The sequence below is a fragment of the Bemisia tabaci genome, chromosome 10, assembly GCF_918797505.1.
Source record: "Bemisia tabaci chromosome 10, PGI_BMITA_v3".
In the NCBI taxonomy this organism is placed as follows: domain Eukaryota; kingdom Metazoa; phylum Arthropoda; class Insecta; order Hemiptera; family Aleyrodidae; genus Bemisia; species Bemisia tabaci.
This window is the reverse complement of record NC_092802.1, coordinates 7658297-7682863: the sequence shown is the minus strand read 5'-3', so window position 1 is coordinate 7682863 and position 24567 is coordinate 7658297. Positions and strand designations below refer to the sequence as shown.

General features: G+C 41.5%; 1 protein-coding gene across 1 annotated transcript in view; it reads left to right on the top strand.

Annotated features, from left to right (window-relative positions):
• Positions 1-24567, top strand: part of Oatp30B (Organic anion transporting polypeptide 30B) — a 170680-nt gene that overhangs the window by 46786 nt on the left and 99327 nt on the right. Inside the window, exon 2 of the mRNA XM_019040548.2 lies at positions 23922-24167. Within this exon, the coding sequence (XP_018896093.1) occupies positions 23938-24167 (230 nt within the window). The 5' untranslated portion in view covers positions 23922-23937. The remainder of the gene's footprint in view (positions 1-23921; positions 24168-24567) is intronic.

Genomic DNA, 24567 nt, shown 5'->3' with positions numbered 1-24567 from the left:
AAACAAGCACGATTGTGTGGAAATCAGATGGAGGATGAGCTTCACAGCTCCAGTATCTACCATCAAATTTGTGCAGGCCGCAGAAATTTGATGGTAGATGGTGCGCACCAGTCACCATTTGATCGGAAGTTGATGGAAATTTGAGCGTGTAACCAGCACATTACCTTTTCAGGTTTTCTAGACCGCCGGAAACACCGCGAAATCGTTACGAAGCGTTTGGAGTTGGTGGGCGTTAAACAACTATTTTAATTTTGACCGGGCTACAAATTATTCCACTTGTTTGCGAGTAGCCATGATAATATTTTTGTATCGGTGCTGAAACATACGGGAATTTTTCATTATCAACAACCGAATGAAACACACTCAAAATGAGACGGGCGATTCCGCGGAAAGCCTCCGAGTTGGAAAAATCTCATTCATATGGATGAAATTGTTGAAATTCCTTTTCCCGACAATACTCAGCGCGTTTCCTGCTCCAAATGAAGAGGAGGAAAATATGAAAAAAAAGAAGAAGAAAAAAATGGAAAAATTATGTTGAAAATGCTGAGACACAACGCTTCACCGTTTATTAGTGCCAGAATATTAGAGCCACACAACGGTCCAATTATGATAAAGGCTTGAGCATCAGTCGAGTGGAGAGGCATTTATTCTGCCATGTTAAGGATAAGCGCAGTAAAAGCATTTGAATGTTGTCAAACTTCCCACGATGAAATATTTATTTTTGAGAAATCACTTTTCCGTGAAATATCCAGATACACTGGATGAAATTACTGCCGTGCCAAGGAAAAACCCCGTATGAACCTCCAGGTGTTGCCAAATTTCCTTTGATAAAACACGAATTTCCTGGTATGGAATATTAAATTGGTTGGAATACGAATATTTTCCTTTCGATTTTTCAGATAATTTTGTACGCAATTTCACCTACGAGCGAAACCTTTTGGTACGAAATTTCAAGGGAAAATATTTTTAACTTTCCTCAAAAATAAACATTTTGTCGAAGGAAATGCGGCAACTCTCGAATGTTCATACGGCGTTCTTCCGTAGTACGGCAGACTAGAAGTAAAGGGCCCTGCAGCCTGATTGTTGAAATTTTGTGTTTATTCGGGAGACATAGGTGACATAGGTTAAAAGGCGGAGCGTGATTGGTCGGCTATGTCTTATCGCTGCTTTATCGTGCCTATGTCGGGTGGAACTCTCGACGAGTTAAAGGCACCTCTTAAGTTTCCGACGGTATGTCGTCCATTCCACCTGACAAAGGCACGATAAAGCAGCGATAAGACATAGCCGACCAATCACGCTCCGCCTTTTAACCTATGTCATCTATGTCTATCCGACAACCACAAAATTTCAACAATTAGGCTGCTGGTCAATCTCCAGAGGATAAATTCGTGTTGATCAAACATTTTCGGGACGAAGTTGATTATCGTTGGTCGAAATGGGAAACATCTAAAAAATATGTCAGGGAATTTTGTTTTCTAAATTCTGTGGCAACCCTGGTATCTGTGGCGTATTCTGGTATCTGTAATGTGTGCATTTTTTTTTTTTTTTTTTTTTTTTCTTTTCTTATTTTCATTTTTATTTTCCACGAAAACATGTGAAGCTTGCAACCGAGGCACCGTTAAGACGGCCCCACCAGCCGGCGCGGCGCGCTGCCTAGTCCGCGAGTTAGGGATTTGGCTCATTAGCCTCCTCGTTTTCGAGCGGGTCGATGCAACCGTGCGGAAAGCTCCCAGCTACAAAATTTTTCACGACGTTTTTCATGAAAGAGATATTTCTGACCAAGGCCGCCCGTGGAGGAGTTGGCTCTGAAAATGCCGGATCAGAACATCAGGGACTGTTGCACGATGCTGGAGTTGCTTTGATGTCGGGATCGTCGAGCACTTGTGCCTCCCACGTAAAAATTGACGACAAACGCGCTTCCGAGTTTGAAAAAGAGCCGAGAGGTTTCTTCCCGGGGTGTCTAGCATCAGGAAAAACCGGAAAATGTCAGGAATTTTGGCCGATCAGGAAAATATCAGGAAAATCGGAAAAATCGGACGTTTTATCAGGAATTTTTCTTACGCGAATCTCCTCAGCGGAGAAAGTCTCACTGCTTTTTGCCTACCGTGCCAGGAGTCGAGAAAAATCAGGAAAATATCAGGAATTTTCAAAATGAAAAACTCAGGAATTTTTTATAATATATCAGGAAAAATCAGGAAAATATCAGGATTTTTCAAAATTAAAAAAATACTAGACCCCATGCTTCCGTTAAAAAAGGGAAAATCAAAATGTAGAGTTGTTAGAACATCCTTATCACCTCGCTATCTATCATACTTTAACGTTTATACTATTAAGATGGTTTTGAGAGATATTTAGACCGCGTTAAGTAGAAAGGAACCAAGGCACATCAGCTATTGTCAATTTTTACGTGAAAATGGTTGTGCGGATTTTTGTGCAAATTTCAGTAAATTTTCTGCATAGATAGAGTGAAATTCCGTAACATTTTCAAAGGAGTGCGCATACAGTTCTCTGGTTCAAAAATTAAATTACCCAATTTAATGTAGCAATAGTGATATGGCTTGGTTTCTTTCTGCTAAGCGCGGTTCATTTTTTGTTATCTTATTGAATTTAGTAATCTATACCGGATTTTTCGATTATTGAATTTCGATCGGCCAATATTCGATGCGTCGTTTGTCTTCAGACAAAAATCTTGGTTTCTGATCTAGTGAACTGATAAGCACTTTATATCTCAGCCTATCGGAAAACTTGAAATTAATCAGACCATAAAACGAGGAAACCAGACTCATTCCCTGACTCAAATGAAAAACCAGATACAAACTCCCAAAGGTAGGACTCAAAGATGAAGTGACTAAAAGCACTGAAACGGCTCTCATCATTTCCTATCTTTTTGAGAGGAATTTCCCCCGAAATTCACGGTATGCCTTAAAATAGATGTATTTAATGTGGATCCTACGAATACTTGAGAATATCTATACTATAAGCTCCAAGACCTCCTACTTTGGCGAAACTGGTGACGCTTAGTTCCAGCGTTCTACCGGGCCGATTTTCATGATTTTTGCGGCAATCGACGGGCAATTGTCTCTAGATAAGCCAACTCTTTTCAGATTTTCAAAATATGGCCCAGGTTTTTTTATATTACGTGGTAAAGTTGCGAATTCTCTCATTTAAACAATGTAAATTTATACTTTTTGTCATAGTTCGTTTGAGCGTTCTACCGGGCCGATTTCCATGATTTTTGCGTAAATCGACAGGTAATAGGCCCTAGATGAGCCCGCTGTAATCAAATTTTGGAAAAAGGACCCAGGTTTTTTTAAAATCACGTTATAAAAGTGAGTGAGTTTACAGAATGCTCCGGTACTGCTACCGCTATGCGCGGGAGGATGCGCAGTGGTCGAGGAGGTTGCGCAGTAGATGGGTAGCCTGCGCATCAGCTCTACACTTACCTACACAAGATTCGCACTGGCATTCTCAAGTGGAGCGGTGGCCGTGTCGTCTAAGACGTCGAAAGCGTCCATTTTGAACTCGGTGTGGGTTCGATCCCCGACCCACGCAAAGTCTTAATGATTACCAGTGACTATCTCTGTGCATTGTTTTACTGCAATATTTCATCAAGCAGTCATTCCAAGACGCGTCCTTTTAATTTTAAAGTAATTTTAAGTAATGTTTAAAATTAAAGTATACCTCATATCGTAATTTTTTAGGGGAAAAATAAAACTAACACCGATAGGAGGGTAAAAATAGGGCCGCGAAGCGGCCCATTGATGGCGCGGAGCGCCTTCAGGGGGTTGGGCCGCGTAGCGGCCAGGGGGCGTAGCCCCCTAGTATTAACAAACGCTTCATAAAACGTCTCTTATTTGTTTTTTTCATCAAAAAAATCTTCCCCAGCTCTTTTAATATTTTTCGAGATGAGACTGGTCGAGGCAAAAGTACGACTTGAAAAGATAATAATAAGAGTTATTTGATTTCTATTCGCTTCAGTCTGAATGGACCAGTCAAGTTGTGAACACTCGAAGAGCTTGAAGCGAAAAACTTCCCGCGCGTTGGTGCTCACGAAAAAACAAACTTCACCCGCACTCCCCGAATAACGTTAGGTTCTCGATATTTTCTCGGAAACTTCTTGCGTCCCTATCTTGCTCACTTGGGGACTTGCCTTTCCAGAAATCGGTATCCCACAATAATTGTCATCGAGGAGAACTTCGTACCGCAGAGTATCGTTAACTTGATAGATATTGTGGAGGGCAAGGTTCGGTCAGGCACTTGAAGCTCATGCGTTTTCCCCGCGACTTTTTCCGTACCTAAAAATAAAATGGACGTATTTCTGTCAAACGGGACTATGTGCATTATGACGTGAGCCCTGTTATGCATATATTCTTATGGGTCTCAGGGCTCATGTCTTAATGCACATAGTTCCTTTTGACAGAAATACGTCCAAATCAGCCTAAGAGGGTAAGAAGTATACCTCATACCTCTCCTCTTCAAAATTTCACGTAGAGGGCGATTGACGGATGAAAGAGTCCCAAATTAAACTCAAAAGAGAGAAATTAGTGTCTTTTCCTTATTTGTTTCAAACTTTCCTCTCATCCAAGGACTGCAGTCTCCCTTAATCAAAGGGGCCATAAAATGGACCAATAGACAAACTACGAATTTAAGCATTCTGGTGAATTTTTCCTCTTCGAAGTTTCATGTAGAACATAATTCGCGCAGTGACAATTACTGAAGTAAACTCGTAACCAAGATTTAAAATGGTTTATTTAGTAGGTACTCGTTTCGAAAAATTTGAACTTCACGCTCACAAAAAAAAAACAGATTTCACAAAGAGCTTGATGCAAAAACGGCTTTTTTCGCCCCCCCTCTGGAAGTTCTGCAGACTTTGTCTATTGATTACTCATACTTGAGCGCTTCTTTTCCCAAATTTTCAGACCCCCAAAAAATTTTGGGGGGGAGCTAGGGGGGGTGGAAGTCAAAACCTGTGAACCTCGATATCTCTTGAACAAAGAAAGATATCGAGGTCCGGTTTGGACGAAAAATCGTCTAAAATTGCATACTTTAAGATTCTAAAGGTCGAAATCCCGATATCACATTTTTAAGTCAACATATGTGCTTTTTTCCAGTTTTTAGGTCTAGAAAATTTCTTTTAAACGAAAAATTTACAAAGATCTCAATTTTTTATTTGAACCAAAACCAGTTTTTTAAATTGTTCGTCTTTTTCCGCATCCAACGAGTGGTCCATTAAGCTGGAGAACCAAACGGTTCCGGAGTTATGATCGATTGAGGTTTCCGCTCAACGCGCGCCGACCGATTTTCGCCCGCAAAAAAGTCGGATTTGACTGTTATTAGATCAGATTGAATGTTCAAACTGAGCAAAATGCTTTATTAGGGACTCTTGAGGGTCGCTGAGTTCAGAAATTACAGATACTTCCAAAAAATTCACGTTTTTAAAATTACAGCTCCGCAACGCTATTTTAGAGGCCCACTGAGCGCCGACCGGCCGCTCAGTGGTCCTGTCCGAAGCTGCAATTTTAAAAACGTGAATTTTTTGGAAGTATCTGTAATTTCTGAACTCAGCGACCCTCAAGAGTCCCTAATAAAGCATTTTGCTCAGTTTGAACATTCAATCTGATCTAATAACAGTCAAATCCGACTTTTTTGCGGGCGAAAATCGGTCGGCGCGCGTTGAGCGGAAACCTCAATCGATCATAACTCCGGAACCGTTTGATTCCCCAGCTTAATGGACCACTCGTTGGATGCGGAAAAAGACGAACAATTTAAAAAACTGGTTTTGGTTCAAATATAAAATTGAGATCTTTGTAAATTTTTCGTTTAAAAGAAATTTTCTAGACCTAAAAACTGGAAAAAAGCACATATGTTGACTTAAAAATGTGATATCGGGATTTCGACCTTTAGAATCTTAAAGTATGCAATTTTCGACGATTTTTCGTCCAAACCGGACCTCGATATCTTTCTTTGTTCAAGAGATATCGAGGTTCACAGGTTTTGACTTCCACCCCCCCTAGCTCCCCCCCAAAAATTTTGGGGGTCTGAAAATTTGGGAAAAGAAGCGCTCAAGTATGAGTAATCAATAGACAAAGTCTGCAGAACTTCCAGAGGGGGGGCGAAAAAAGCCGTTTTTGCATCAAGCTCTTTTCATTTTTAGTTCTAAGTTCAAGTGAATTGCATTTTGCAAAAAGGAACCACTAGCATTGCAATTTTGCTAAGATTGTGCAACTTCTTTTGTCTTGGAGGGAAAACCCGAGTACCCATTAATAGTTTCCATTTTACTCACTAAAAACTGTAAATTTAAGACAAAAATTACCACCTAAATTTCATAGTTTTTCACGATTTCCGCAATTTTATTGCAAAAGATGAAGTTGCACAATCTTAGCATCATTGCAATGCTAGTGGTTCCTTTTTGCAAAATACAATCCAAGTTAAGTTCTGCAAACTGGACGTATTTCTGCTAAAAGGAACGAGAGACGGGTGGGAAAGAAGGAGTATGCTCGTTAGTTGAGGTCCGTAAGAATGAATGGGAATTTTAGAGCACCAGTGACGTCAGCATCGACAACGAAGACGAGGATCTGGACGTCGAGAGTCCTCAACTCATGAGCCCTGTCCACAACGTTCTTGTCCCATGCCCATGGCTCATGAGGGCCGCAAACAGCTGGCGGTTAATTCCTTTCGACATAATGCCAAATACCACTAATGTCCGATACCACTTTTCCATTTTCTCAATACGAATCACGCGCACTTTTACGTTTTTTCATATGTATTTTACACGAGCACACCCCACCTTTCCTGCACGTCTCTAGTTCCTTGTAGCATAAAAACGTGTTTCATCCATGTTTCTTCAATTATTTACTCGAGAAGGAAATAATTTTCTTGATTTGATTCAAAAACAATATATGTGTCATGTAGTCACCCTCGTACTGTTAAGTGCGCTTATATATGAATCAGAAAGTGCGGGTTTTTCCCCGCAAACTGCAAGCCGTGGACGGCTAGTTGTGACGGTAAATTGAACGTATGTATGCTAAAAAGAAACGGAGACGGGTGGGAAAGAAGGAGTATGCTCGTTAGCTGTGGGTCGTAAGAATGAGTGGAAATTAAAGAGCACCAGTGACGTCAGCGTCGGCGACGGGGACGAGGATCTCGACGTCGGTAGCCTTCAACTCATGAGCCCTGTCCACAACGCTCTTGTCACTTGCCCACGGCTCATGAGTGCCGTAAACAGCTATGCGCTTAGTTCCTTTTGATTTAATGTTAAATACAACTTTCCCATTTTCCCAAAAGGACTTATACGCCCACTTTTACATTGTTTCTTATGCAGCTTGCACGAGCACACCCCCATCTTTGCCACACGTCTCTAGTTCTTTTTAACTTAAAAGTACGTCCAATTTTCAACGTGCAAAGTCAAGGAATTTTGATTATTTTGGTCTGGGGAAACCGAAAAAAGCCAGACAATTTTTCCTCGTCGAGTTTGTGGAAATCGTGCAGCGGTCCAATAGACAAAGCTAAAGACAAAGAAGTCAAAAGAGAAGGATTAGGGGAGCGGGTGGTTTGCAATGGACAAATTAATGAGGTAGGTAATGTACTTAACTAACGGCAGCCCACGAGAGAACCTATAGTTGGACCGCGTTTAACATAGAGGAACCAAGCCACATCAGCTATTGCGAAATTTAAGTGGGCAATTTAATTTTTTACGAAAGAATGATCGTGCGGATTCGTTAGAAAATTTTAAGAAATTTGCTTCGTACTATGCAAAAAAATTCTCTGAAATTTGCACAAATATCCACCTAACTGTTCTCATGTAAAACTTTGAATAGCTCAAATAAATTTGGCAGTAGCTTATGTGGTTTGTTTCGTTTCTGCATAACACGGCCCTTTTTAAGGATGGAAAAACGTAAGTTTCTCCCAATTTCAACATATTTTTGTTTCTCTACCTAATTTCTGCTCCCTAATTCTCTTCTAATTCCGTTCTGAATTTCTTTTGTTTCAGGTAAGAATCTTTCAACTATTCTTTCCAACTTGCAAGTATTAGTCTATCAAATACATACGCGTTAAAATTTTGTAAGTATGACGCTCTTTCTCCGAGTGGCGGAAAATTTACTGAAATTTGCACGAAAATCCGCACAAACATTTTCATGTAAAATATTAAATTGCCCAGTTTTTGGCAATAGCTGATGTGGCTTGGTTCCTTTCTGTTTAACGCGGTCCAGTTAGTCAATCATTTTCTCCCTTAGTCTATAGAAACCACCCATTTCAACCAATAGGATCACTTCATACTCCTCACGTCTTCTTCGTCTATAGCTTTGTCTATCAATTTTGACAATCGGCCCGTAAGTGGGTATAGGCATCACTTTAAAATAATACATCATGACCCAAGATTTGCCGCGGATTGGGAAAGCGGGCATTTTTTGCACCCCCGGAGATCCCGCCGAAACCCGCCTTATTCTTTTCCGAACCGCCAGTCTCCCAAACCCTCCTTATCCCTGCCCACCCCCATCAATCGCCGTTAATCGTTAATCCCTCTTTCCGTGTCTCTTCACCCGCCTACCCCCCTCCCCTAATTTTCGTATTTCCTCCGCTAATTACTCGAAGGGCGGATCGTTGACCCGCCGGATCGGACCGTGAACTTTCCTCCTTTCAATTGGTTCATCAGTTCGTATCATTAATTCAATCGCGCCACCCAAAGCCCCTCCCCCCCGGGAGTTTCGCGAACCGGGGGACCCGGGACCGGCGCACAGTGGTTCGAGTCAATATGAGAAGTCGGAAAAAATTTGGAAACTTCAAACGCTTATAACTCCGTTTGTACAAAATTTTGAGGATCTGAAAATGGTCTCATTGGTTTCCTCGTAGAATTTTCTGCCAGAAACACACCTTTAAACTTAAAATGTAACGAATCGGACAACCAAATTTGCAGGTTTAGTCAAAAATTTCGTGTCCGACCCCTCCGATTGACTCGGTCCACCGTGCGGCGGGCCGTCCGCGGGTCAAGAGTTATCGACATTTACCGAAACCGTAAACCAAAGGGTTCAATCACGGACTCCGTTTCCAGATAGTGCTGAAAAATCCGCATTTCTCCTCATTTAAACGCGTGTAAAATATCTGCGTTTAATCGCGCTATCTGCCATGGCGCCAATCGCCAGTGTTTGCACGAGAGTCAACAATTTCGTGTCAATGAAGTCGAAGCTCGAACCCTTAACGCCCCCCACCCCCACCCCCCCATGCCCCGGGTTTTGTATGGGAGAGTGGCGAACTTCGTGAAAGGTTATGTTTGGGCACCGCAAATTATTTATCGGGTTTATCGTCGCTTCAGGTTGTTTGAGCGTCGTTTCTTGTCTCCTGCCAATTTTTTTTTTTTTTTTATTGATGCGAAACTGTCGTGAAAATTGACATATCCGACGCGGAGTTTACATCGACAGGGTGTCTGACATAAGGATCTTCCTGATTCTATCAGGATTTGAGGTCAATCAGGATTTGAGGTCAATCAGGATTTGAGGTCAATCAGGTCCAGACTCTTAAAAACATAGACAAGACAAAGTACTCTTGATTCAATCAGTTTTAAGCTTAAATTAAGAACCAAGCCTCTTAATTTAAGCGGATTTCGTTTTGATTCAATCAAAAATCCGATTGAATCAAGAGTATTTTTTCTTGTCAATTTTTTCAAGAGTCTGGACTCTAGATCGAATGTGTTTTTTTTTCCAGTGCAGGATTTGAAAAAAGTCGGCGGAAGAAAACTCTCGAGTTCTGCTTTCGCATACGCTTATGCAGAAATGCATATCCACCAATGGATCATCGTGGGAAGGTCATCGTGGTTTTTGAGCCATTTTCTTTAAAAGGAACGACTCTCCTTTTTTCCAGGTGACGTTCGCAACCGGCCCATTGTTTGAGTTCATTTTACAGTCCTTTAAACTTGGAAATTTCACGAAATAGTAAGGATATACATTTTTCCATGTACTGCGTTTTCAAACAACCCTGACAACAGGACGTTGCTGAGGAGATAAACTAGAATTCGTTCACCAACTTGAAGGGCTTAAATAAAAAATGAGACAGGTTTTTCGACAGGCGTCTTCTTTTCATTTTCCTGTAGTGCTAAACTTTTTTCCAAGTCATGCCAATTGTTACCTTAACATTTCTCCCATCAGATATCAAATATGAAGTTTTCGAAGTTGTATCTTGCTTAATGATATCGTGAAATTCCCATAGACTTGTCTACTTTCATCGTGAAAACAAATAAATTCCTTCAGTGGCGTGGCGTACTTTGCGATGTATCCATTGATATATGCCATTCAAACCTATGAAAAACGATCGATTATTAGGGCGTTTCTATTATACGCCGTAATAATCGATTCTTTACCATAGTTTTAAATGGAATACTATTGATAGTCGATTGTCACGCCTCGCCACTGAATTCTTCGTAAAAGTATCCGTTGTTTTCCCACGCGTTACCGAAAGACGTTACACGATTTTCAAATACTTCAATCGTTTTGGTTCGCTTCTACTGAAGGCAACTCATTGAGAATATGCAAAACTTTCTTGAGATTGTACTGAAAAAGTAACGTAAAAGCACTGACTTTTGGCCAGCCTATTTTAGTAGACACCCTGATCTGTCCCGATAATTGCACGAGAATTTCAAATTTGCATGAAAATTAAAGTTGTTTTCATGCATTGCCTTCCGCATTGCGTGGAACATAGTACGGTCGCTGGTCGGCGCGAAACGCTACAAGAGTGCAGAAATACTGGACGCATTGCGCCTAACTTCATTGTTAGTGCGGTAACCGGTCGGTGCAAAAATCACATTAGCGCCTGCAAGTGTGTATGAATACTTTACGCATTGCACAAAACACAGTGTGGTCACTGGTCGGCGCTGTAGGAATACTTTACGCATTGCGCGTTCTCTTCAGTGCACTGGGGGGGGGGGGGGGGAACACATTGGATCTCGAGTCCAGACTCTTAAAAACATCGACAAGAAAAAATACTCTTGATTCAATCAGATTTAAGCTTAAATCAAGAACCAATCCTCTTAATTTGAGCGGATTTCCTTTTGATTTAAGCAAAAATCTGATTGAATCAAGAGTCCTTTTTCTTGTCAATGTTTTTAAGAGTCTGGACTCTAGATCCAGTGTGCTTTTTTTTCCCCAGTGCATCGTATTTCAAATCTTAATAGTGCTCTCTAGATCACAGGTTTCAACCATAATAGTATATCAGCTGCTCTCGTAAGTGCCGCTCCGATATAATTCAAAGATTCCAATTTCAACACTCAATTCCTGATCATACGTTTCAAGCGCCCGATATTATCTGAGCCGTAAAGAGCTTTGAAAACCTTTGGCCGTGACAGGTTTAGTTACAGGTATCTCATTTCCGTCCGTTTCAAAAGCCCCCCCCCCCACCCTCGCTTTCTATTTTAGGCGTCTTTCTTCGGGAAGTAATTCGCTTCGCTCCCGGAAAATTGGTCGACGCCGCACAGTAGATCGAGTCAATTAGAGAGGTCGGACATGAAATGTTTGACCAAAACTGCAAATTTTAATGTTTATTTCGTCACATTTTAAAGGACGACGGACCGGTCTTATGGGAAAAGTGGGCCCGGTTAAATCGGCTGGCGTTTTGATATGTTGTAGGTCTTAACCTACTGATCAAAAGTGTCAATGGGCACTTCTCCCTATCTCGAAGTTTTACCCCCCATTTTGGGGGTCAAAGTTGCCAATTCGGCGTATATTTGGCAGTTTTGACACCCGGGTTTATTGGTCGCCTATGAGATTCTTTGATGGTTTCTTGAGTCTTTTGTATCCTCTGAATAGGCTAGAGACCATCCAAACTCAAAAACTGACAATTTCGCCTTATGAGTAAGGGGGGGGGGGGTGTTCACGCCACCGATTTCAGAGTCGGCGAGCCGCATTAAACCGATTCTTTCGCCATGTTTTGGAGAATTTTTTATGCAAATGATTGCGACTGCATCTTGAAAGGTCGACTAAGATGCAGCTCAGAATATACCCCCGGGCGGGAGGGGGGAGGGAGGGGGGGTGCGACCGAACTCGAGCAGCGTAACTGGCTTGCGCGGGTCGGATCAAACCGATCCTTCTATTATGTTTTGGAGAACTTTTTTGCAAGTGACTCAGGCTGCTTCTTGAAAGGTCTACTAAGATGCAGCTCAAAATATACCTCCCCCCCCCCCCCCCCCGAAGCGAAAACTGGGCCGAAAAGCCGACCGAACTCGGGCAGCGAAACTAGCTCTCGCGAGTTGCATCAAACCGATGATTTTGTCATGTTTTGGAGTTTTTTTCCATCCCAATGAAACAGACTGCATTTCGAAGTGTCGACTGAGATGGAGCACGGAATATGCTGTATGAGAAAGGAGGTTTCTCAATCCGCACCCTCCCTCGCAATAGGATCTCTCAGCATAGGTCAGTGTGGCACTGACACTAGTATAGTGGCATTTTTTACGTAATCAGAAAATCTAAGAAAAAAACAAGGTCATGTACTTCTTCTTTTTAATTTTTTTCTTTTCAAAAGCAAATAACCCTTCCCCTCGTCGAAATTCTGAAATGCATCAGGATATACTGAAAATTGAATGATGCGTTAAACGGTATGAAGTTTTAATCGTCCTAGCCACATTCAAAAGTGTCACTCTACTAGTGTCAGTGCCACACTGACCTATGCTGAGAGATCCTATTGCGAGGGAGGGTGCGGATTGAGAAGCCTCCTTTCTCATACAGCATATTCCGTGCTCCATCTCAGTCGACCTTCCGAAATGCAGTCTGTTTCATTGGGATAAAAAAAAAAAAAACTCCAAAACATGACAAAATCATCGGTCAACCTACCAACCCATCAACCGATCAACAATCTAACTCGGGCAACTTTCGCTGCCCGAGTTCGGTCGGCTTTTCGGCCCAGTTTTCGCTTCGGGGGGGGGGGGGGAGGTATATTTTGAGCTGCATCTTAGTAGACCTTTCAAGAAGCAGCCTGAGTCACTTGCAAAAAAGTTCTCCAAAACATAATAGAAGGATCGGTTTGATCCTAGAGTCCCTTTATACCCAGAGTTACGACAACTCACTTTTGGTTGGGCCAGGGTTGGGCTGAAAGTGGCCTAAAAAAAAATCCAATTCTGATTGGTTCTCGCTCATGGAGGCCGAAACGAGTGCACCAAGATGGCGGTACCTCGTATGTGAACAAGAATAATGAAAATATTACCTAATTGTGGTTTATCAAGAGTAAATTGTTATTTCCATCGGTCCAAAATGAAAATAGATCAAGAAATTATTCACAAACCAATCTCATTTTCTTTTTAATTGATCAATTTGTTGATGTTGTTGTTTCTGTGTGACAGACATCGCAGGATTCCTGATCCTTATCCCTCAATATCGTTCGTTTGGGTGCACTCGTTTCGGCCTCCATGGCCAGCCAAGGCCGGCTGTCAGTCAGCTGATAATCGAGTTGTCGTAACTCTGGGTATAAAGGGACTCTATTTGATCCGACCCGCGCAAGCCAGTTACGCTGCTCGAGTTCGGTCGCACCCCCCCCCCCCTCCCCCCTCCCGCCCGGGGGTATATTCTGAGCTGCATCTTAGTCGACCTTTCAAGATGCAGTCGCAATCATTTGCATAAAAAATTCTCCAAAACATGGCGAAAGAATCGGTTTAATGCGGCTCGCCGACTCTGAAATCGGTGGCGTGAACACCCCCCCCCCCCCCCCTTACTCATAAGGCGAAATTGTCAGTTTTTGAGTTTGGATGGTCTCTAGCCTATTCAGAGGATACAAAAGACTCAAGAAACCATCAAAGAATCTCATAGGCGACCAATAAACCCGGGTGTCAAAACTGCCAAATATACGCCGAATTGGCAACTTTGACCCCCAAAATGGGGGGTAAAACTTCGAGATAGGGAGAAATGCCCATTGACACTTTTGATCAGTAGGTTAAGACCTACAACATATCAAAACGCCAGCCGATTTAACCGGGCCCACTTTTCCCATAAGACCGGTCCGTCGTCCTTTCAAGAGTGCTTTTAGAAGACAATTTTACCAGAAAATCAATGGCACCACTTTTAGAACCTCAACATTTTGAATAAGGACAGGGTGTTTACTATACGGAAAAAGTACGGATACACTGGAAAAAGCACGGAGTTCGGAAGGTTGGTACAAAAATACGACAAAGGCACGGATTTTCCGCGATAAACTCTGAACACTGCCGTGCTAAGGAAGAACGCCGTATCAGCCTTCAGACGCTGCAAAATTTCCTCCGATAAAAACCGAATTTACCGGCAAAATTGCGGATATTATTTTCCAAAATTTTCAGACAATTTAATCTAAAATGTCTGAAAATTTCAAAGAAAATCGTGCATGAATGCCGTCAAAAATACACGTTTCATCAAGGGAAATTTGGCGACTCTCGAATGTTCACACGGCGTTCTTCCTTAGCACGACAGAATAGTAGCCTTGGGGGTATGTTGTTTCCTGACGCAATCCATTTATCAAGTTCCTGGTTCGGCTCTTCGTGTTTTTCGGTTTATTTCTTCGTCGTTTTATCGTTAATTTCCCAATCCAATTACAGTTAAAAATGCGTCTGAAATAAGGGAAAGGTAAAGAAAAAGCAAGGATTTTTGAGAATCGCAAAAAGAATAAATTTTCGAGAAAGCAAGGAAAAGGTACTGGAAAAGCAAGGAATTCTAATGACAGGCAGGGTGTCTAGCATCAAGAAAAACTGGAAAATATCAGGAATTTTGGCCGATCAGGAAAATCGGACGTTTTATCGGGAATTTTTCTTACGCGAATCTCCTCAGCGGAGAAGTCTTTCTGCTTTTTGCCTACCGTGCCAGGAGTCATCGCGCCGTCTTTGTTTCCGATAATTTTTCACCCGTAGCGCTATATTAAATATAGTTTTTACAAGAAAAATCAGGAAAATATCAGGCATTTTTTATAAAATATCAGGAAAAATCAGAAAAATATTAGGATTTTTCCAAATTAAAAAATACCAGACACCCTGACAGGGTACCAATCGACACCCTGCAAACGAAGTTAAAAGCGTTTAAAGTTTCCAGATTTTGTCCTACCTCTCCTATCGACTCGATCGACTGTGCGCCGCGACGCCAAGAAAGTTTTATCGGTTCCCATCGTCCTACGCAGGTGTTGAAGCGTAAATAATCGAATTTTCCCATTTGAGCTGTGGCGAAGAATCGATTATTCAAGCACGCTCTGGAAATCGATCCTTTTTCGTAGGTTTAATTCGTGGATCGATCGATTTATCGTTAGGCACGACACGCGGGGTGGCTCTTATTTAAGTCTTTTCAGTCGGCGGCACGGCGGCACCCGCGGTAATTTGGACGCATTTCTGCCAAACGGAACTATGTGCATTATGACGTGAGCCCTGTTATGCATATATTCTTATGGGTCTCAGGGCTCATGTCTTAATGCACATAGTTCCGTTCGGCAGAAATACGTCCGTTTCAGACGCGGCCTCGGAGACCCGACAGGTAAATAGGAGCTTTCCCTTTTGACAACCGGAAATTTTCGCCTTGTTTCCGACGACGCGTACTTTTACTCTTTCCTCCGCGGATGGAAGGGACGTCTGTATAAATCAAAAGGAACGATATTTATTCTGATGTGAGCCCTGAGATCCGTAAGGATGCATGACTGATAAGACTCATGGCATAATAAGTATAGTTCCTTCTGAATTAAATGCGTCTGAATGCTTACCCGAAACGGAGGAGGATTTTCTCGGCGCCTCTCTACGGGGGTTGCCCGATTTTATTGAATACGGTGTTTAGCATCAGGAAACCGGAAAATATCAGGAATTTTGGCCGATCAGGAAAATTGGAAAAATCGGACGTTTTATCAGGAATTTTTCTTACGCGAATCTCCTCAACTGAGAAAGTCTTCCTGATTTTTGCCTACCGTTCCAGGACTCGAGAAAAATCAGGAAAATATCAGGAATTTCCAAAATGAAAAAATCAGGAAAATATCAGGATTTTCAAAATTAAAAAATACTAGACACCCTGTTGAAGAATTTGAATCAGTCAATTCAGGGTTGCCATTCGTCTGGAAAACCAGGCAAATTAGGGAAATCGAGGGAAAAGTCAAAGAATTTCTGACACGTCTTTATCAGTAAAACGTATGTCTGATCTTCTAACTGTTTACCGTCTCTGGTTATTTTTTAGGCTTGTTATTTTTTAACCAGCCATTGGATGCCTTTTTCCATAATTTGATGTTTGATCTGCCATTTAAACCCATGGAAAAGGATCTATAAACAGGGTGTTCGCAACGAACTCCTTAATAATCGATTCTTTACCATAGCTTCAAATGAGGAAATAGCGAAAATCAATTATTTGCCATCAGCTTCGCCACTGATAAGGTCTAGAAAACGTATCAAGATTTCTGGAAATCTTAACCCGCCATTGAATGCCTTTTTCCATAATTTGATCTCCAAGCAAGGAAATTATGTCCACAGTTTAGCGTGCTTTCCGATGTATCGATTGATCTGCCATTACAACCTATGGAAAAGGATCGATAAACAGGGTGTTCGCAACGAACTCCTCAATAATCGATTCTTTACCATAGCTTCAAATGGGGAAATATCGGAGAAACAATCATTTGTCATCAGCTTCGCCACTGGTAAGGTCTAGAAAACGTATCAAGATTTCTAGGAAATCTGATCCTCCCAAAACCCTTAAGTGATAAAGAGCAAATACGTTGAAATGAACTCTCCTTTTTGGTTTTTGCTTGGAGGTGGACGGGAAAATTAATATAAATATCACGAGCTTTCCACTGTTCCTACTATTTCCCCCTGTTTTTCACTATTTTTCTTCTCGGAACTCTGTCGTATATAGCTCAATTGGATGCTTCTGTTTGCTTTCGCCGGAAGGAGTCACTTCTGTCGGTTTTGTCGCTTCGAGGGTACAATAAATGCACGATCTTGAATTCCTCGAAAAGCTCGAACGTGTATACTTCCACGAACAACTTGAAACCCTCCGCGCGAAAATGATCTCAACCGAAACTTTATTCATCATACGCACTGTTTTTTTTTTTTATTTTTTTTATTTTTTTATTTTTGAGTGGAATTTTCGTGGTCCCGTCCTCATTTTGAGACACGTGATTGTACTCGAGTACAATACGAGAAACACTTGATAGTTCCTCAGAAAAATATAAAATCAAACCTTCCCCCTAAGCGAGTGTCCCTTCCCTTTTAAAAATTGGCAGTAGAATCTGTGGTCCAAAATACCATAGACCTACGGCCGGCTGTAAGATTTCCAATAGCTTCTATAGCCTACACAATTTCTTATAGCCTTTTATAGCCGATGGCGACTAAGCAACTCACAGCCAGGCGATAAAGTGTATGCTAAACGTCACTAATTACGGATGCTAGGACTTAGTGAGTTTTTGGACCACTGCTCTCTTTTTGGGCCGTAGTATCTTGATTTATTTTGCGAGGAAAGCTCCGTATTTTTGATGGATGCCTGTCATTCCTAATATATTAGAGCGCCTTCAGTTTCGTATGATACTGTGCAATACCTCTGGTGTGAAATAGTTGCTTCAAGCGCCGTGGCACGCTGCGGTGTGGCAGCCAGCGCGAAACGCGCATTGGCGCCTACAAACCTAACAGGGATACTTCACGCGTTGCGCAATGCTTGAAGTATCCCTGTTAGGTTTGTAGGCGCCAGTGCGTCGCCGCTCCGCTTGGTGTTAGGCTCTAATATTTAATCTGGCGGAGTCAGCGTTGTTCAACGCATGATTTTGAAATGTTTGCACATCCTCTATGGATTATTCTCATTTTAATTGATGAAAAAAAATATGTATTAAAGGAAAATATAATGTGTGTTTTGTAAATATTAAGGTGGTTCCGTATCAAACTTAATGATTTCCAAAGCACACGAATTTCTACACAATTTCTTATAGCCTTTTATAATCGATGGCGAAAAAGCAACAGCCAGGCGATAAAGTGTAAAGCCCGGCGATAGGAACTATAGCCCGGCTGCATAATTTTTTATCGCTTCGTATAACCCGGCCGTATGATTTTCTCCGCATTCTACAGCCAGCTATATGATTTTCTGTAGCCTTCTTTAGCCGGCTATAAGAATTCCTATGGAATTTTGAAACGCAGCTCTTATCGCCAATTTTTACCAGGGTTGTCCCTCTTATTGGCGGCGATTTACATGATACCATGTTAATATACAGTAAAACATGATACAAACAGCAATGAAAACGTGGGAAAAAGTTAAAACGCAATTAATTACGTACCGTAAGATAGAAAGACTGCCAAGTTAAAGAAATAGAGGTGTCGGTGCGGGTGCCTGATTCCATGCTATTTTCAAACTGGACGGCAATAATTGTCGGTGATATTTTATTTCAATGATCAGAATTTTGTGTTTTTCCACGGAATAACCAAATCATAGACGAAATTACTTTCACCATTAAAAAGTGTTCAAATATTTTAAAAGTACCAGACTAGGTATAAGTCTCTGAAGTTAGGTATAAGATCTCTGAAGTTTTCGGATTGAGCATCTGAACACTTTAGGTCAAGCTGCTGAGGTTTGGATCACACATCTGAAACCTCAGTTCTTACATCTGAAGTACTTCGGTTTTCACATCCGAAAAACTTCGGTTCTCACATCTGAAGTACTTCAGATGTAAGAACTGAAGTTTCAGATGAGTGATCCAAACCTCGACAGCTAGACCTAAGTGTTCGAATGCTCAATCCGAAAACTTCAGAGATCCAAATGACCTAAACTTCGGGTCCCACGCACGAGGTTTTTTTCTCCGTCTGTGTATTTGCCACAAATGTCTTCGCCTCGCAAAATTAATGAAATATTTTGCGGCTATCTCCGACTGTCCGAAAGTTTCTTTCATTTCATGCCACCCATATGCCTGAAGGCCTGAAGCGTTATTATGAGGTCTCGATACGGACATCGTAGAACCTTCCAGAACCACTCGGAGCGTGTATTTTTACGTTTTCTCGGGGTTAGGGCTCCTGCGATTTCCAAGATACCGCACACTCAGCGTCATAACATCGACACGCAGGTCCGAAACCCCATCTCACATTTCGTCGCTCCTCTGACGTATAGGCCTATCTCAATTTCCACATGAGCCCCAGAAATTACGAATTTATATGAAACACAAGGCTCATGTGGAAATCGAGGTACGCCCTTACGTCAGAGAGACCACGGTAAGGGCCGAATTTCTTCGGTCCAATGAAACAAATACAAGCCGAGTTGAAACCGAGCGTAACTCTCAAGAGGTTCTCTGATTGGCCGAGGTAGCAAAAGTGAGATTGGAGCGCAACCCCGTTTTTCCCGATAAAATTCGCCCACCCGCTTTTGGCGATGATTTGTAATTTTCGACCAGTGTGTTAGTGGACGTGCCTACCAGTGCTCAGACTCTGCTTGCGCTACTTCTAGTAGAATAACGTCCATTGAAGATTTTTATTACCGAAAAAGGTTCGGTAGTATGTACCAAGGTTCAGTGTTTCATCATCCCAACTAATTCGGTTTGTCAAACTGAATTTTCGGTATATCAAATCGAACTTTCGGTTCGTGTAACCGAAGTTGTGCGGTATAAAGTGAACTGACGAACAAAGTTTGGTCATTTATGCCAAACGTTCGGTTACACGAACCGAGAGTCCGTTGGAGATTTTTATCGCTGGAAAAAAAAAGTTCGGTCGTATGCATCAAAGTTCAGTGTTTCATATCATCCCAACTAATTCGGTTTGTCAAACTGAATTTTCGGTTTATCAAATCAAACTTTCGGTTCCTGGGACCGAAGTTGTGCGGTAAAGTGAACTGACGAACCAAGTTTGGTCATATATGCCAAACGTTCGGTTACACGAACCGAAAGTTCAGGTTGTCCGACCGAATACTTGGGATGATATGGAACACTTCAATTCACATGACCGGATTTTTTTTTTTTTTTTTCAGTGATAGGACGTCGCTAACGTGAGGGAAGAAAGTGCGAATTTGACGGTTAATTTGAATTAAAAACCAGCCGGTTTTGGACGAAAGTGCTTTTCTGTGTAGCGATCGCGTCTGTTGATTTTGTGTCAAGACGTGACTTGGAACTTTAATCAAATGAAAATTCGATCGAAATTTGATCAAAATTTGATGAAAAATGTAACTCAAATTTGATCAAACTTTGGTCGAATATGATTTGAATTGGACTCATTGCAAGAGCGATCTCGGATAACGCTATCAACCCTGATATCAACAAGAAAAAGTTAAACGAAATTGAAGAACATTCTGGTATCTGTGATCAAGAATTTAGCTGTAAATAATAGACCATTGATCAGTTTATTTTCCACGCTGGTTTAATGCGTAATAATTGCAATAATCGGAAAATTGTTTTATTAGGTTCTCCCGTTCTCATGGGGCTTCCTGGTTCCCTCATTTTAAGCGGGTCGCGCGGTCGGACAGTTTCAACACCCTTTAATTTCTGTCATGTTTAATCTGAACTACCAATTTATTTATTAATTTTCATTGATAAAGAAGAAAAAAAAGTTCTCCTCTTTATCGGTAAATTAGCTTTATTTTTATGGTTGCGGATAGCTCGGAGTTAGAAGGAGAACCGAAAATTTTGCCGGCACTGTAACCATGCACAAAGTAAATAAAATGTATACTGAAAAAAACAAAACTCCAGCCGTGGGAGCTGTGCTTACGGGCTATGTAAACATACCGTCCGCGTTCCGGGCTGAGGGGTGGAAAGTTCCAGGCGTAGCACCCCCGGAGCAATCGAGGCTACGGTTCCAGCACCCGGAACTTTCGGCCTCTGAGCCCGGAACGGACGTTATGTCTATGTACACAGAAAAAATTAAATTTCTGATTTAACAATTTTATTGCCACATTAAAAGGGACAGCAACGTTTCAGCGTAGATTTTACAACAAAAAAATGCTACTTTAACCACTATTGTAAGCTAATTTACCCACGAGGGTGGTGGAAGTAGCATTTTTTGTCGTAAAATCTACATTGAAACATTGCAGTCATTTTGTTTTAACAATTGAATCGTTAAATCAGCAATTGAATTTTTTCTGTGTAGCCCGTAACTTTTTTTTTTTTAGTCAGGGTGTCTAGCATCAGGAAATACCGGAAAAACCAGAAAATATCAGGAATTTTGGTCGATCAGGAAAAAATCAGGAAAATATTAGGAAAATCGGAAAAATCGGACGTTTTATCAGGAATTTTTCTTACGCGAATCTCCTCAGCGGAGAAAGTCTTACTGCTTTTTGCCTACCGTGCCAGGAGTCGAGAAAAATCAGGAAAGTATCAGGAATTTTCGAAATGAAAAAATCAGGAATTTTTTTACAAAATATCAGGAAAAATCAGTGAAATGTCAAGATTTTTCAAAATTAAAAAATACTGGACAGTGTAGCTGAATAGTGTAGCGAAGTTGTGTCCTCTTCCATTATTTCGGCATTTATTTGTTTACCCTTTCGTTTTAATCGAATTCTCCTTGCGCGTGACCTTGAGTACCCTAGGTGTCCCCCCCCCCCCCATTCATCCACTCGGGGCACACCGGCAATCAAATCGAACCGCGAGTCAGTCAGGGGTTGATTGGCAGCCGGGACGAGTTGTTGATTTTTCGTTTCGTGGCCACCGCTGCCCGCGTCCGTCGCGCGTGCATTTCTAATCAAATATCGACACGCCCCCCCCCCCCCCCTCCCCGCCCCGGTGCCCGTTTTTCAGGTTGACCAATGACCGCCCGGGGAGCGGGCCCGGCCATTAATTATCGATCAACCCCTCGCCTTTTATTAGTGTAGTACATGACGGTGATTTATGGTGGGTCCGTTCGTCCGTTCGTCCGTCGCGGCGCACTCATTTCCCGGCGCCCGCCCGGGAGGCTTTCCCGCGTTTTTCCGGTGAGGGACTCGGCGATTTTCTTGCTTTTTCTTCCGGGAGAGCTCGAGTTTTTCTCCAATAGTTTGTGTTCTTTCGTCGCATTTGATATCTAGGAATTTGTGGTGCCTACCTCTCCCACCTTTAAAAAAAAAAGAAGTCTTGTTAGGTGTTTTTTTACATGGATTGCGTTCAGCAGAAAGGAACCAAGCCACATCAGCATTTGCCAGATTTATTTGGGCAATTTACTTTCATACGTAAAAACGGTTATGCGGATTTGTGTGCAGCTTTCAGTGAATTTTCCGTGGTACGAAGCGAATTCCTTAGAATGTTCAAAGGAATCCGCACAGACGCTCTTTTGAAAAAAATTGATTCGCCCGATTAAATTTGGCAATATCTGATGTGGCTTGGACCCTTCCTGTTAAAGTCGGCCCAAATCGAAAATCGAAAAACGAAGGGAAATGATTTTTTTAAAGAAACTGTGAATTGATCAAATTCGTGTGTAGGAAAAAAGAGAGAAAAAAAACAAGAAGGAAAATGTATAATTTCTCATTAGTTAATTATAATTGAGTGTATAAATTGATTAAAATTCAATCTTTTCATATGTTCTGGTTTTTTTTTTGGAGCTTTGACTTTGTGTTAAGCAAATAAATAAAATTCCGGACGTATCCCGAGATCTGTTGCGTTGGCTTGCATCATTTGATCACTAGCGGCGTGACGAAATTCGAATCTGCCTTTATTCAACTTTTTCCAACGGAGAATTATATGCAATGGATTTGTAGTTCCGCTAAAATGCATGCGTTCCTGGATGTGCCGCGCATTTGTCGCGGTTCGTGCCATGAGCAATTTTTCGCAGCTTTTTGCAAGATAGCACTTACGGCTGTCTTGCCATGTAACATTAGTTTAACATGAAAATGAATAATACTATTTTTATGTGATTGAAGTGAAATCGGTCGATTTGTAATCATCCGAACGATTTCTAAGAGTTTTTCGGATAATTGGTGGCATTTTGACAAAGAACGGAGGCTTCTCCCGATAAAATTTTCCGGCCAGAAGCTTTTGAGCCCATTTTCTCAAAACTTCATTTTTGCACTTAATATCTCAATTATAGACCATTTAGTTCTCCTATCTAATCAATTATAAACTATAACTAAAAAGCTATTTATAATTTATTACAAATCAGTAGTGTCTGTTGTAAATTTTCCAAATATGTGTGATTTTTTTTAAGTGGATTTCCTGTTGATCCAAGTAAAAATCCGATTGAATCAAGAGTATTTTTTCTTGTCATTGTTTTCAAGAGTCTGGACTCTAGATGCAAGCGACTTTCTTTCCTGTGTATGTTCACGAAGTGTTGTGAAGTTTCCAAATATGTGTGATTTTTTTTGAAAACAAAATTTTGGTTTTGTTGCAGGTGTGGCCGATCTTGATTCAATCGGATTTTTCCTTAAATCAAGATCCAATCCTCTTATTTTAAGTGGATTTCGTTTTGATCCAAGTAAAAATCCGATTGAATCACGAGTATTTTTTCTTGTTATTGTTTTCAAGAGTCTGGACTCTAGATCCGAGCGAATTTTTTTTCCAGTGTATGTTTACGAAGTGTTGTGAATTTTCCAAATATGTATGATTTTTTTAAGTGGATTTTCTTTTGATCCAAGTAAAAATCCGATTGAATCAAGAGTATTTTTTCTTGTCAATGTTTTCAAGAGCCTGGACTCTAGATCCGAGCGAATTTTTTTCCAGTGTATGTTTACGAAAGTGTTGTGAATTTTCCAAATATGTATGATTTTTTTAAGTGGATTTCCTTTTGATCCAATTAAAAATCCGATTGAATCAACAGTATTTTTTCTTGTCATTGTTTTCAAGAGTTTGGACTCTAGATTCAAGCGCCTTTTTTCCAGTGTATGTTCACGAGGTGTTGTGAATTTTCCAAATATGTGTGATTTTTTTAAGTGGATTTTCTTTTGATCCAAGTAAAAATCCGATTGAATCAAGAGTATTTTTTCTTGTCAATGTTTTCAAGAGCCTGGACTCTAGATCCAATGTGTTTTTTTTCCAGTGTCGTGAATTTTCCAAATATGTGTGATTTTTTTTTTTAAAACAAAACTTTCGTTTTGTTGCAGGTGTGGCCGATGAGTGATGGCGACGTCGAGCGGGGGCAGTGGAGGTCAAGGGGGTGGGGGCGGGGGCCACGGGCATCGGCGGCAGGAGTCGATGTACGCGATGACGGGGCTCTACACGGAGCCGGCCGAGGACAGCGAGCATGAGCCGCAGGCCCCGGGCCCCGAGAGGCCGCCACCGGCCACGTCCTCCTACGACTCCTTCATCAAGAGCCACAGCCGCAACCCCTCCTCCGGACTCGTTGACAAGTGAGTACCATTCTTCCAGCACCATTTTCATGGCTAAAATGCCAAACTAGAGTCCTTTTATACTGAGGGCAAAGACAGTGCGAATCCATTTCTGATTGGATCCCGTATAAAGACCTAGATACACACAGCGATACCATTCTTCCAGCACCGTTTTCATGGCTAAAAGTCCCAAACTAGAGTCCTTTTATACTGAGGGCAAAGACAATGCGAATCCATTTCTGATTGGATCCCGTATAAAGACCTAGATACACACAGCGATACCATTCTTCCAGCACCATTTTCATGGCTAAAGTCCCAAACTAGAGTCCTTTTATACTGAGGGCAAAGACAATCCGAATCCATTTCTGATTGGATCCCGTATAAAGACCTAGATACACACAGCGATACCATTCTTCCAGCA